Source organism: Lagenorhynchus albirostris, chromosome 19 (assembly GCF_949774975.1).
Source record: "Lagenorhynchus albirostris chromosome 19, mLagAlb1.1, whole genome shotgun sequence".
Classification (NCBI taxonomy): Eukaryota; Metazoa; Chordata; class Mammalia; order Artiodactyla; family Delphinidae; genus Lagenorhynchus; species Lagenorhynchus albirostris.
This window is the reverse complement of record NC_083113.1, coordinates 10,382,278-10,397,058: the sequence shown is the minus strand read 5'-3', so window position 1 is coordinate 10,397,058 and position 14,781 is coordinate 10,382,278. Positions and strand designations below refer to the sequence as shown.

Sequence of the window (14,781 nt, the reverse complement as noted above, 5' to 3'; positions counted from 1 at the left end):
AGCCCCACACTGCGGTTGGTGCAGAAAGACCCTGGTACCAAGTTTTCCACCCACACATCTCGGTATATAGGTAGGAACTGCTGGTACCACAAGTCACGCGATTTTAAAACGGTAATATACAGTGCCAATGGCTTTCAAAGGGACTGTCCCATTAGCACGCCCACCTTCAGGGCTTGGCTGGAACCCGCACGTTTAGGATGGCAGGTTTGGGAACTGCTGCCTTTCCTGGGGTAAGGTGCTGACGTGGGCTTGGGCTTTGGCGCGGGCGTTCAGCTTGGAAGATAGGGCCCCTGAGAGGCCCGGGGCGCGGCCACACCCCTGTGGGGGAGGGGAGAGAGGGCGTCCCGAAGGGAGTGGACAGCCCCCTTGTCAGTCTTCCCGAGTCCCGGAGTGTAAGATGAGAAGGGGGTAGGTGGGCCTCATCCTGGGGGAAGGCGAGGAGGAGCTTCCTGCGCGCGCGCGCTCCTAGGCATTGAGCGCTCGGGCTGGGAGGTGGGAGGTGCGTCAAGGTCAGCCTGGACCGGGGTGGCAGCCTGCCTAGGGGCGGGAGACCCTCCTGGGGAACTGGGCTGCGGCCTCCAAGCGCCTCGGCCATATTGAATAGCCACGGCTGAGCCTTCTTTGTCTGCGAAGTTCTCTCCCAAGTTCCAGGCACGTCCCTGGAACAGGAAGAGCCTCCGGGCAGCCCCTGTATCGCAGCTGCAGCCGGGACACCCGTTTGCAGCTTGCGGTGGGCTTGGAGCCTCAGGACTGACCTCATCCCGGCTCACGTAAGCATCCTGGAAATTGATCCCCACCAGTCCTTGAGGGGAGCGGGACTTGATCAAGACCAGACTCGTTGCAGGCGGAGAAATTGGGAGGTGAGACTCTCCCGGCGGCGCCACCGAGACCCCACCCTCACCCCCAAGACCCGGGGCTACGAGTAGTTTGGGCTCATTGCCCCCACCCCAGATTTCACCCTGGAGATTTTAAAGACCCTCGAGAAAAGCCATGTGGGGGGCTGGTTCCCCTGGGGCTTCCTCCCATCCCCCGACTGCCTGATCCTCTGGAGCGTCCCCGACGTCTGCAAAGATGTGGATTTGGACGTCCTCGTGGAAGCCTTGAAGCCTGTGGGGACCTTTAAGAAGATCGGCAAGGTGTTTCGCCGGGAGGAGGACTCCACAGTGGGGATGCTGCAGATAGGGGAGGACGTGGACTATTTGCTCATCCCCCGCGAAGTCAGGCTGGCGGGAGGCGTCTGGAGGGTCATCTCCAAGCCCGCCACCAAGGAGGCGGAATTTCGGGAGCGGCTGATCCAGTTTCTGGAGGAGGAAGGCCGCACCCTGGAGGATGTGGCCCGCATCATTGAGAAGAGCACTCCGCATCCACCCCAACCCCCCAAAAAACCCAAGGGGCCCCGGATGAGGAGAGTCCAGCAGATGGTGACCCCACCTCCCCGGCTGGTCGTGGGCACTTATGACAGCAGCAACGCCAGTGACAGCGAGTTCAGCGACTTCGAGACCTCCAGAGACAAGGGTGACAAGGGCCACAGAGGCACGGGGCGTGGCAGGAAGGTGCGCAAAATGCCTGTCAGTTACCTGGGCAGCAAATTCCTTGGGAGCGACCTGGAGAGCGAGGATGACGAGGAACTGGTGGAGGCCTTCCTCCGGCGAGGGGAGAAGAAGCCCAGCGCGCCGCCAGCCCGCCGCCGGGTGAACCTGCCAGTGCCCATGTTTGAGGACAACCCGGTGCCCCAGCTGTCCAAAGCGGACAGGTGGCGGGAGTACGTCACCCAGGTGTCCTGGGGGAAGCTGAAGCGGAGGGTGAAGGGCTGGGCACCAAGGTCCAGCCCAGGGGTGGGTGAAGCCTGGCAGGCCTCTACCAGGTTGGAGAGGGATGGCGTATCAGTGCCACGCAGCGCCAGCCTGGGGGTTAATGTGGGAAATGCAGGAGACGGGCAGGTGCCTGAGAGCCCCCCAAGACGGTGGAGGCCTAAGATCAACTGGGCCTCATTCTGGCGTCGCAGGAGAGAGGAGGCAGCAGCCAGGGCTCAGGGGGCAGAGGCTGTAGATGAGCAGAGAGTGGAGGCCGTAGATAATCAGAGAGTGGAGGCCGTAGGTGATCAAAGAGCAGGGGCCATGGCTGTCCAGGGGGCAGAGGCTGTGGGTAATCAGAGGGCAGAGGATGTAGATAATCAGAGGGCAGAAGCCCCAGCTGTCCAGAGGGTAGAGGATGCAGATAATCAGAGGGCAGAGGCACCAGATGTCCAGGGAGCAGAGGCTGTATCTGAGGAGGCAGAGGCCATATCTGACCAGAGGGCAGAGACCCCAGCTGTCCAGGGAGTTGAATCCTCAGCCGCTGGGAGGGCCCTAGGGGTCAGCCCAGGATCTAGGACCCGGAAACAGGTCAAGACAGTGAGGTTCCAGACGCCTGGACGCTTTTCCTGGTTTCGAAAGCGCCGGAGAGCCTTCTGGTACACTCCCCGGTTGCCCACCCTGCCCAAGAGAGTCCCCAGGGCAGGCGGGGCTAGGAGCCTCAGGGTGCTGAGGGCTGAGGCCAGAGCAGAGGCAGAGCACGGAGAGCAGGAAAACCAGCTGTGAGGAGAGGGCAGGGGGGCCACGGAGGACCTCGCCCCCTGCCACAGTATGGGCCGCTCAGGGTGTGTCCCTAACTCCGACACTTGGACAGAGGTGCTATCTCCGTACTTGAAAATGGAGGTACAGCAAGGGCTTGGCAGTGCCCCGCACATCTCCATCTAACACCCCTCTTTGTTTTCTTGTTAAAATTGTGTCTCTCATGCATTGATTTAATTTTGTTTTCTCGTGGCTTGTGGGATCTTAATTCCTGGATCAGGGATTGAACCTGGGCCCGGCAGTAAAAGTGCCAAATCCTAACCACTGGACCACCAGGGAATTCCCCATGCATTGATTTTTTTTTTTTAATATGGACTCTTTATAGTAACCCAAGGAATGTAAATAAAGAAACCCATACAACGGGGTCGCATCACCCATGAGTTTAACTTCTTCATATGCAATTCCGGGTGCTCCGCTTGAAAAAGGGAGAGAGGTGAGGGAGAAATTCCCTCCTCTTCTCCTTTTTCTTCGCCCTTTCGCCTGCACACTTAAACTCACTGCCTCCTGGAACTTAAAAAGAGGGCGCAGGTCAACATGCAAATAAAAGCGTTTACAAACTTATTTCTTGGCTGTGGACTCGGCAACTGAAGAGTGCTCCAGGGTGATTTTGTCATAGCCTTGTGTCCCCTCCCCTCCCCCCCTCCATGACGGCGACTTGTGTTTAAGTCACTTTGCTTGCCATCCCCACATTCCTGGGTTCTGCAGGCTTGGTGGGTACAGGGCCCGCAGTTTACATGCTTCGTCACAGCTTGGCTACCAAGTACAGAATCATCATCTGGGAAACGTGGCCAAAACGCGGTTTCTGGAGCCCTTTGTACCAGAGCTGTGAATTGCTGGTGCAGGCTGTGAGGCCCAGGAATCCGTTTTGATCAAGCCCCACAAACGTCTCCTGGGGCAGCTTGGCTCCTGGACACATTGAAAAAACTTCATTGCAATAGGAACAGGGCAAAAGGGGCGTTGCGGTGTGGTAGTGAGCAGTACGCTGTGACTGGCCCTTATAATCGGGAGACATCAGGTTGCTACATGCTGTGGGAGCTGGGGGACATTTCTCTGTTGTTTTGTGTCCCCTCACCCAACCTCACTGGGGGAAAAACACAGCAAATGACCCTGGCCCAACCTCGATACAGGCAGGAGAAAAGGGAATTCTTGGAGGGAGGTCTGAAGGTCACCTGGGTCCTCCTGAAGCTGCAGTCCTGGCCTGAGCTTCTTAGACCTGACTCAGTAGGGCTGTAGGGCTGGTTGGGGGTGGGGGGGGGCGAGAATATGCATTCCTAATAAGTTCCCAGGAGACGGGGATGCAGCTGGTTTCAGGACCTTATTTTGAGAACTGCGGCAGCCTGGCCGAAAGTTCAAAAAACACGCGGAGCTTTGAAGTTTCAAGGCAGTGGACCAGTGCCCGCGCACCTTTAGTGCTCAAGAAGGGCCGTCATCCCCTTGATTTTAACCATCTGTCCCGGAGCGCTTCCTGGTTGGGACAGTGGGCGCACCCTGAGAGCCACCACGGCGCGATTTTAACCATCGGTCTTGGAGCGCCACCTGGTGGATAAATGGGCCACGGCAACTCGCCTGAGTTGACACTACCTCCTCAGGCCTAGTTGTAGCGGGGCGGAGCGTCCTGTCTTGGGGCGGGGCCTGCAATAAGGAAGGCGGGGCCTCGTGGGCAACAGGCTTTGAGGAACCGAATAGAGGGAAAGGCTTGTTGTTTTCTGTTTCTGGAGCCCTGGCTTCTCCCTCCAGGCCGTTCTAGGACCAGGTCACATCCCCGGGAGTCTCAGGGGGCCCCTGTCTCCGTTTGAGCAGACCGAGGGGTGGGACAGCTTACTCCTAGAGGTCCCAGGAAGGGGAGGGGGGCACGCTCCCGACCTGTCTGCTCGCCCCGACCCCAGGGACCTCTGCACGCTAACAATCTAAACTCCAGTAACGTGGAATCCAAATAGACAGCCACAGACAGCCACCCCCGTGAAGGCAGGTGGCCTGTTTTGGCGACACGGTCTCCCCTACGCTTAGCAGGGAATCCTGGCACCTGAGCGGTCAGGGGTTACACACGAATAAACCCCAATCACCACAGCCCTGGCTCGGGGCTTTTGCTCGGGCTGTTCCTGCCTCCTGAGAGCGCTTCCCTCGGGTATCTGCCGGCCATACCCCTCCCCTCCAGCGCTGAGGGGAGTCAGCCCACGGGAGGTGGGGTGGGGGACAGCTGGTGGGACGTGCAGGGAGCCACAGGCCCGTGAAGGAGCACCGCCTGGTACTGCAGAGAAAATCCAACACTCTGTATGGGAATTGTCCCAAACTGAAAATGTTGCAAATAATTCCCACTCTTTGAAAACACCGTGCAGGTTGAGTGACAGATTCGGTGTCTGGGCACCAGCAGGTGGCTCTGGCCTTGAGGAGCTGGTGCATTTGTACCAGCTACACTTCAGATGGCCAGGGCAGGTGTGGGTCTCTCTCTCTCTTCCTTCCCCTCCTTCCTTGGTCCTGGTCACCAGAGCCCCGCCCCTCCCTTTCCCTCCCCCACCTCTTTTCCCCTCCCCCAGGAGCAACCCCTCTGCCTCTCAGGCTTCTCTTCCTGGAATCATCTCCTCCCCCAGCAGGGAGGTTCAGCCTTCCTGACTGAAGGCTCAGCTACATCCTGACGCCCCCGCGCGGCTGGGTGGCCGAGCTTCCATCACAGAGCCCGGCCCCCATCAGACTGGGGTGGAGGACAGGGGCACAGAGACACTGGCCAGAAGCATGAGTCTGGAAGGGATGGGGCTCTACGAACAGCCAGAAAGAACTCACTGGCACTGCTGGCCTCGCCCGGTGCCCGGTGTCCACGGACACGCTCACCCCTGCGCTAACGCGGGAGACCCAAAGACAATCCCGCTGGGGGGGCCCTGAGACCCCGTCCCATCACCTAGGGCTGCTGCCTCCGCGGGCGCCCGTTACACTCTTCCTCCTTCCCTTGGGCTTGCTCGCGCCACCTGCAAAGGAGGGACTGAAAGGACAGGGGAGCGAGCGGTGGGCGGGCGCGCACTTTAGAGCTCAGTGCCCACGGTGCAGCGATTCCCGCTTCCGCGGCGGGGAGGGCCGAGGGGCGGAGCTGGGGCCCCACCGGCAGCTGCAGCCTCGCCGTGGCCTTAGCGGCACTTGGGGGGCAGCCTCTTGCCCCAACCAGCCTTCTTCCCACGCGTGGACTTGGAGCCGGCGGGCGGCCGAGCCCTGGGCTGGCCGCCCTTGGCCTGCGCCCCAGCGCCCGCGCGCCCCTTCCTGCTATTGCTTCCTGCCTCCTCGTCCCGGGCTTCCGTCTCGGAAGGGATGCCCAGCCCGCCGGGGCCGCCGCCTCCCCCTCGGGTTTTGCGGGTCCCCGACGGGGCGGGAGCCGCTGCCCAAGCCCGCCCGATCCGGAGCCCTAAAGGCCGGGCGGGCCCGCTTGGCCCGGGGCTTCCTGGACGCGCAGTCCTCGGGCTCAGACTCCTCGCTCTCCACGTCCTCCGACTCCCTGTTCCCGCGGGCCGCCCGCAGCGCCAAGACCTCCCCGAGGTTGCCTTTGGCGCATCTGAACTTCCCGCTCTGCCAGGCCTTTTCCTTTTCTTCCTATCACCTCAGCCACGTCCTGGGCATCCAGGAGCACCGCTAGCTCCAGGGGGCCGCCCTCATCTTCCTCGTCCTCGCCGCAGCCCCCCAGCGGGCCACCGGGAGCCTTCTTCCCTTTGCAGGTGGTCCGAGGCTCAGCCCCGGTGGAGATGCCTCCCAGCAAGTGAGCGCCGGCTTTGGTCTTCCTCAGGACCACGGCGTCCACCTGGCGGCCTGCCTCCTCCACCTTCACTCGGGTTCCGGAAGTGTCCTTGGCCATGACGGACAAGACCTCGGGCAGGGCAGCTTTCTTGTCGCTCCAGCCCAGAAACTCGATCACAGAAGCAATTTTCACAATCTCGTCGCAGGCGGAGTGGCCCGCGGGGTCTGTACAAGGCACAATGGCCACAAACTCGGGAATGTCCACCCCCCCTCTTTCTTGATCCCCGTTTTCCTGAGACTCGCTTTGGGAGGCGTCGCTGCCCATGGTCTCCTCGTCCGACGTGTCTCTCACTGCGAGTAAGTAGGGCCACTAAGTCTGGAATTTCACTCCGGCCTTCTTTGATGTTCAGGCTGATCGACTCAGCCCCAGGGGGATCGTTCCCCATCTTCCTCTCCTTGGCTTTGTCCGTCACCGTTGCCAGGGCCAAGAACTCGCCGGGACCGTTCCATCATCTCCTTCCCTCTGGAGGGCCCGCTTCCTAACAGGCTCCTTCGCGGCGGGCTGGAGGGTGGCGTACAGCGCGCTCTGTTCGCCATCCCCGCTCAAGTCCTCCTTGCCCATCTCCTCGATCGTGATACCCAGGCTCTCGTCGGGAGAGTCTTGGGACTCCCGCTCCCCGACGTGGATGGCCGCCCTCCACGACGCTCTTCTGGCCCACCTGCTGCCTCTGGTTCTGTTTCTGCGACCCCGACGGCCCCTCCTAGCACCTTTGGCTGCACCAGGAGGGGGGCCAGCCTCCCTGACCCCCGGCTCCGACCCCAGAGCCAGGGTCTCCGAAGCGGGAGGGGTGGGCGTGTCCCCGGGGGCCCTGGCCACTGCGGCCTGTGGGGGCCTTTTATCCAACAGCAAGCGTTTCATCTGCCTCAGGACTCTCGTGCCCTCCGCGCTGTCCTTGCACAGAACCCTCCAGACGCCGTCCTTGCCCGGGATCTCCCCGGGGATGGCACCGTGATTAATGCCCTTCACAAACTCCGTCAGGAAGGCCTTGGCCTTCTCGTCCCTCACGGCCCGCGTGTTCCGCAGCCTGAACTTGCCCAGGGGCAGCAAGGCCGGCTTCAGGACGGCTTCGATGGCTGTCTGCTCCAGGTCCTCCGGGATGCCGGTGACCAGCAGGGCCCTGTGCACGTCCACGGCCAGCCCCCTGCACCAGTCCCCCAAAAGGCTCATGGCCACGGTGCCGCCGCTGGCGCTGACAGCGGAGCAGGAGGGAGCCCGAGGCGGACGTGGGCTGCGGTCCCCTGTGCAAATGCCACTCTGGAACAGCGCCACAGGGCTTGGAGTTCAGGTTCAGGTGAATGTGGCAAGGCTCGGGCTCCAGCTGCCCCTGGGCGGCTGATGCAGCGTCCTTTCCCGAGGCCCCTCCCCACAGGGGTCCTAGCATCCACAGGAAGCTTACGAGTCAAACCCAGGGGTGCCACCGGCCCGGCCCCTCCGCCCTTTGTTCCTGACAGAGGCTGAGTGACACCGCGGCGCCCGGGACAGGTGCTGGGGAGGGCGACGCCGTGCGCCCCCGGAGCGGCGCGGGGAGGGGCGCCACGCTCGCCTGCCTGTGGTCGGGCCTGGCCTTGCACCCTCTGCTCAATCTCAGCAGTTCCGGCGACGGGTCTGCTCCGCCCTGCGCCTGCGCACACGGGCTAGCCCCGCCTCCCAGCGGCACCCCATCTCCATGGCAACACTGCGGGCTGGAGCAGGGGTCGGAGTTGGTGGGGTGTGAGGAGCCGGCTCTGGACAGGCCTGAGGAACGGAAGACTCAGGGGGTGGGATAACCATTAGTGATGAGCCCCAAAAGGCCATATTCACAGGGGGTGAAACAGCAGTCAGGGGGACCCGAGCTCCTTCAGGGGATAGAGGCCTCTTTTCGGTAGAGGACCGGCTTCCTGCAGGGTTGCAATTCCCCTCCACAGTGTAGGTGGAGTTCAGGATAGAGAGACGTAAATCAAGGGCTATGGGGGAAGAAAAGTGGTGGGGGGGAATTCCCTGGCGGTCCAGTGGTTAGGACTTCGTGCTTCCACAGCAGGGGTCACAGGTTCGATCCCTGGTCCGGGAACTAAGATCCCACAAGCGGCCCGGCGCGGACAAAGAAAAAACAACAAAAAAGCCTATGGCCTCCCACGGTGGAACCAGGACTCACTCAGAGTTTTCAGGCCTCACTCAGTGGCGACGGGCTTCAATAAGGGTACACAGGCCTCAGCTGTGAGGTGCGGGCATCATTTGGGGTCCACAGCTCTCACTGATGGGGTACGGGCCTCGTTCAATGAGGCCTCGCTCTTGCAGATGTTTCTGTAGCCATAACGATGCACGTGCAATTCACCGTGTGTTTTTGTACACAGTTTCTGTACGTGTATGATCCTCAGTGAGATCAGACGTGAATTCTGCAAGAAGGCATTTCCGCTGACTGGGTCCACAGGCCGGGACAGGTGAATATCATAGCTACTCTAAGTACACATCTGCATCGCCATCCTTTATAAACCTCCCCCACCCGCAACTCTATGTAAATCAGGCGCTGTGGTCCAGCTATTGAGTTTCTACTGCTGCTTGCTGCCCTCGCAGTGACTCTGGGAAGGTCCCTGGGCTTCTCTACGCCTCGGTTTGCTCCTCTGTGAAATGGCGATAACCATTAACCCTACCTCACAGGATCCTTAGGGGGATTAAATGTGATGAGCCATGAAAGCCCTTGGAACAGAGGTTGGCCCAGAGCTGGTGCTCCATGAAAGGTACCTATGGGGCTTCTTTCTTGAGAACGTATGATATAATCATTCAACATAAATATATTAATTAATTTAATTGTTAAATAAATAAGTATATAAATAAAGAAGAAACCCAAACACTTCCTTTTTTTTTTTTAACGTAGGAAGAGTTTATTGCAAGGTTACCATGGAAACTGGGCCTAGGGCGAACCAAACGGCTTTCTTACTCTCCTACCCACGCCCTTGCAGCTCTTATTTTCCCTGCTTTCCTCTTTTCCTTTCGCCCTCCTGGTCCCCAAATGGATGTTATCCTTGTCTCTAGAGCAGCGTTGTCCGACAGAAATATAATGCGAGCCCCCAAGGCAAGCCACATGCAAAATGTTAAGTTTGCTAATGTCCACTTTCAATAAATACAAAACAGGTGAGGGCTTCCCTGGTGGCGCAGTGGTTGAGAGTCCGCCTGCTGATGCAGGGGAGACGGGTTCGTGCCCCGGTCCGGGAGGATCCCACATGCCACGGAGCGGCTGGGCCCGTGAGCCATGGCTGCTGAGCCTGCGCGTCCGGAGCCTGTGCTCCACAACGGGAGTGGTCACAACAGTAAGAGGCCCACGTACCGCTAAATAAATAAATAAATAAAAATAAAATAAAAACAGGTGAAATGAATTTTAAGAATAGATTTCATTTTTTATATAAATTTGTTTATTTTTGGCTGTGTTGGGTCTTCGTTGCTGTGTGCGGGCTTTCTCTAGTTGCGGCGCCACAGGCTCAGTTGCTCTGCGGTATGTGGGATCTTCCTGGACCAGGGTTCGAACATGTGTCCACTGCATTGGCAGGCAGATTCTTAACCACTGCGCCACCAGGGAAGTCCTGGCTACAAGTTCTTTGACCGCCATCTGGAAGCGGCGTCCACATACCCTTTTCTTGAATCTGAATCTAGACATGCTGTGACTGCCTCGACAAGTATGGCAGAAGTGATGCTATGTGTCTCCCAAGGCCAGTTATAGAAGACTTTTGCCCACTTCTCTTGGAATATTTGCTCTCAAGACCCCCCTCCCAGGACATTCCTGCTTGAAACTTAACCTCCATGCTGTGAGGAAGCCCAACTCACACGGAGAGACCAATAGAGGCGCTCAAGTCAACATCCAGCTAAGCCCAGTTTTCAAGTCATCCCAGACCAGGCACCAGACATGACTGATGAAGCTTCCAAATGATTCCAGACCTTAGCCGTTGGAGTCACCCCAGCTAAGGTACCAGATGTTGTGGAACTGAAAAAAAGCCATTCCCCATTATTCCCTTTCATTATGCTGACCTACAGATTCCATGAACATAATAAAAAATTTTTGTTTTATGCCAGTGAGTTTAGGGTGGTTTGTTATGCAGCAAAAGTAACCAGCACACACCCATCCCATCCTTACTGCTTTGGACAGGTAACTAACCTCTCTCCGTGCCTCCATTTACGTCCCTGAAAATGGGGATCACGTTCTCTTAGCGTCGTCAGGAAGATAGGAGAGGTTGTGGCGTGCTCGTGCCCAGCGAACCCCCGTAGCACTCAGCAAGTCCTATTGAGGTTATGAATCAGCGGCCGGTCACTTCCAGATTACCCACAGCTGACCATGACCGCAATGGGGGCAGCTTGCGTAGAGACCACTGCGAGCCCCAAGACCGTGTACCGTCCCCATCCCGGTGCCTCGGGCCCCTAATGATCTGCCCCAGCTCACCCTGGCCTCTCCCCGTCCCTCGCTCCTCCACACCCAGTTTTCCCCTCCCCCCAGAGTTTGCGGAGACGGCAAGGAAGGGGTCCGCTCACAGACCCTGGAGTCACACGGACGTGACTTGAGTCAAGCCAGATCGCCTGGGTTCAGATTCCAGCTCTGTGTGACTCTGACAAGTCATCTGCCTTCTCTGAATCTGTAAAATGGGCACAGTAAGGGCACCTAAACTTGCGTTGAAATCATCAGAGCGCATGTATTAAGAGATATATAAATAACAGCTATTGTTGTTCTTGCTGTTAGTGTTGAACCCCAGCACCCCACTTCAGAGCTGAATCAACTTAAGCAAATTATTTCGCCCGCGCACTTGAACGCTGGGGAAGCGCCTTCGCAGGTGCGTCTTTAAGTAGCGGCCCTGGAGCGCTGCCTGGTGGTCAATACGGGCGCCGCAGAACTTCATCTACTGCGCGCGCAGCCCCCCCCACTATTCCCTCCCCGCGGTTCTGGGACCTGGCACATCCCTGAGAAGGGGAAGAGTGTTGAGGGAGGGGGTCCCAGGTTCGGGCATCGGATCTATCTCCCCGCCCCCCAAAACTGAAGGGGCTGGTGTTGGAGGTTTGCTAGATTCAAGGTGTGGCATCAGGCTCGTGTCAGCCCGTACCACAGTCACACTAACACACACAAAACACACACTGGCTCACACACACTCACTTGCATTCACACAAGGTGACATTGACACACACTTGGACTGAGCTACTCTATTCCCTCCTACAAACATACACACACACACACACACACACACACACACACAATTCGCACATAACCAGAGACATACACAGAAACCCATTCATTGACACCCCGAGACTCGCCCCACCTACATCCACAGAGAGACACACACAGCCCTAACAAATGAAACACACAGATACACTACACATGCCTCAGCCCGAAACACCCACATCCTCATCTATAACACGTGAACAAACCCACCAACTCCACAAGGAGACCGCCAGAGAGCATGCAGGGACCAAGCGACGCCTCACCCCTCGCCCACTCTCGCCCCGCTATTGGAGCCGGGAAGGTTGCTCCTGCCCATGAAGGGACGGACCCCGCCCGGAGGGACCCGCCAGATTCTCCCTCAGGCTCACCAAGGCCAACCGAACCTGCCCTGGGGCGCAGGGAGCTTGGACCTGCAGGCTGAGGGGGTGCCACCGCCACCTGGAGCTCTGTGTGTGGACACTGGCCTGGAGACTTGGGCCAGGTCCGTGGGTGTGTGTCGGGGAGCTGCCATCAGACTGCCAGACTTGGGAAGACTCCGAGGGAGGGTGAGAGTCTGATCCAGCCCCACTCCCGCCCTTCCCATTCATCCTCCACGAGACATCACAAACTTGACCCTGTCTCTCCACTCCTCTAAACCTCTCTATGGCTCCCCAGTGCCCTCGGGAGAAAGCACAGCCTCCTCGCCTTGTCCTATGAGGCTCTGCATACTGCGGTCCCGCCCTCCTCCCGGGTCTCTTTCCAGCCTAAAGTATCCGGCTTCCGTGTTAAGCTCTACTCAGGAGTGTCCTATGACGGGCACCCCTCCGCCCACACACACACTAGGGAGGGCAGGGCCTGGGCTGTCACAGTCACCACTGGGTCTCCAGATAGGTGGAAGCAGGTTCTGGGGGGATGTGTGTGGAAGGAAGGAAAGACGACAGGGAGAATGGAACGGAGGGAGAGAGGGAAGAAAGATCTTTAAAATTTAAACCTTTGGTCCATCTTTCTTCTCTAAGCCACGTCTCCCTGTGCCCACCAGAGGACGCTCTGACCCAGCAAATCCCTAAAGCAGCGACTCAGCTCGCTCTTCGTACAAAAAGGTATTACGATACTGAAGAGGATTAATACCAATAAACGCTACTGAAAGCCCTACTGCACCCCAGGACGTGTGCTAAGCCCTCCACGTGCCTAAGCCAACACAGCAGCTCAAAGTATCGTGCAAAGGAGGAAAGTGAGGCTCAGAGATGTTGTTTAACTCTCCCAGCGTCACACAGCACCTAAACTGCAGAGAAGCTTCCCACTCTGGCCTTGGAGACCCAACCGCCCTTTGCTCCTTGGCCACATCCCTGGTGTAACCAACTCACAGTTCCCCGTGGACCTGGCCTTGCCTCTTCCCCCACTCGGCCACACCTCATTCCCCTCAGCTCTTCAGGTCTCCTGTCCTCCATCCAGCCACTGGGGTCTTCATACACCAACCCCCTCGAAAACACTTCTTCCCTACTTCACAGAGGGTCACCTCCTCCCTTCAGACTCAGCTCAGTGTCACCTGTTTCGGGAAGCTGGCCCCAATCCAGAATCAGCTGTAGCTCTTCCGACCCACCTCCCCTGCGAATGCAGGCGTTTCCCTCCTAGCACTCGCTTCCGCTTCCGCTCCTGAGCTCCAGGAGGCAGAGCCTGCCTCAGTCATCACTGCTCCCAGCGACCTGCACAGGTGGGTCCCAGGACAGCCACTAGAGAAACACTGAATGAATGAGTGAATGAAGTCTCTGGGCGGGAATGACTTCAGTGAGCACCTGAAAGGGTGAATGCTCTTCCCCAACCAGTGTTCCAGAGATTCGACAACAGACACCCCCAGCCAAGGAGAGGGCCCCATACTCCCTTTCAGGCCCTCCCCTATCCAGGTACAGTGAGTCTCACTACTGCCCTTCCTCCCCTGGGGACAGAATCTCCTGCTTTCCAGCCCAGTATCCACCCCCCACACTCCCACCCCCGTCTCCTAAGTGATTTGCCTCCATTTCTCCTTGTGGCATCCCCTCCCTCATGTGGAGGGAGCCAGGTGGTTCCTGTGGGAATCACTAACCCTCACCCACCACTCCCCAAAACCTGGCCAATCAAAGCACTCCCTCCCTCTCCAGTCCCTGTGATTGGTGCAGGGGCAGGCAAATGACCCAGCCTGGCCAATCAAAGCACTCCCTCCCTCTCCAGTCCCTGTGACTGGTGCAGGGGCAGGCACATGACCCAGCTGATCCAATGGGAGCTGGGCCAGAGTCTTTGGTTGAATAAATGAATGAAGGGGCCCTGGAACCAGCCATGACTGAAGCTAATACAACCTGGACTTTACAGTAAGGTGAGCCAATGAATTCCCTTTTCTGCTTAATCCAGGACAACTTCGGTTTCTGCACTTGGAACTCAAAGTGTCCTGTGTAATTTGTTCCCCCTAAAGCATTCTCCAAGCCCCCAAGAAGGAGGGGCACAGGGGCCTCTCAGTACCCTGCCAGACATTACCTCTGGCTCGAAGTGCTGGAGCAGGACTTGAGGGGACCAGGGAAGGGTCTTCCTGACTTCTCAGACCCGGCACCGTCACCTGCCATAGGTTCCTGAGGCTTTTTGCCTCATTCCTGGGGCCCCAGGTCTCATGCCAACAGGGAACCAGTAAAGGCGGTCTTGCTGCTCTGGAAGAATCCCAACGGCAGGAAAGTTCTCGGTCAGTGTTTGCTGGATGGGCCCACGCTTGCGCAGACTGGCAGCTCAGCCATCAGGTGGGCTGAGGAGAAAGGAATCTGATTTTATTTCTAATAGTTTGCCCAGATGGAAGGAGGGAATGCACGAATGTCATTACCTGGGGCTCATCCTGCAGCCTGGGGCCTGGGTCACCACCACAGTGTGTCCAGGTCCCAAGTGAGGGGGAGGGGGAGGGGAGGGGAGGGGAGGGGAGGGGGAGGGGAGGGCAGGGGAGGGGAGGGGAGGGGGAGGGCAGGGACAGGCCCTAAGGCTTGAAGGGGCAGTTCTGGAGGTAGCGCTTGAGGTGTTAATGCGGTAATTACTGAGATATCATTCAAGTGGCCCCCTGGGGGTCACTATGATATGATTTGCAGTGGCCGCAGGCCCTTCCCACGAGCATGCCTTGCCCTCTGAGCACCCCACCTGCTCTGATCTACAGAGAAGGTCCCACCGCAGTCCTGGTAGCTGTGGCTGCCCGGAGGGCTGTGAAACCCGGACAGCCGTCGTGACCCTGAACCAGG

The 14,781-nt window shown here is 58.4% G+C and overlaps 2 protein-coding genes across 2 annotated transcripts; one reads left to right on the top strand and one right to left on the bottom strand.

Moving 5' to 3' along the window:
• Positions 1 to 422: 422 nt before the first annotated feature.
• CCDC8 (coiled-coil domain containing 8) lies at positions 423 to 3,170 on the top strand. The gene has a single exon (XM_060130418.1). It carries the CDS (start codon positions 1,170 to 1,172, stop codon positions 2,577 to 2,579), a length of 1,410 nt encoding a protein of 469 aa, XP_059986401.1. The 5' UTR covers positions 423 to 1,169; the 3' UTR covers positions 2,580 to 3,170.
• Positions 3,171 to 5,728: 2,558 nt separating this feature from the next.
• LOC132510251 (paraneoplastic antigen-like protein 8B) lies at positions 5,729 to 11,243 on the bottom strand. Its single transcript, XM_060132063.1, is given in 6 exon segments — positions 5,729 to 5,980; positions 5,982 to 6,186; positions 6,188 to 6,690; positions 6,692 to 6,832; positions 6,835 to 7,641; positions 11,151 to 11,243. Coding segments are annotated over 6 exon segments (2,001 nt in total).
• Between the last annotated feature and the right edge of the window lie 3,538 nt (positions 11,244 to 14,781).

Bases quoted from the DNA above. Each gene is read 5' to 3' on its own strand.
- CCDC8 (XM_060130418.1), top strand. From the start codon at position 1,170: ATGCTGCAGATAGGGGAGGACGTGGACTATTTGCTCATCCCCCGCGAA.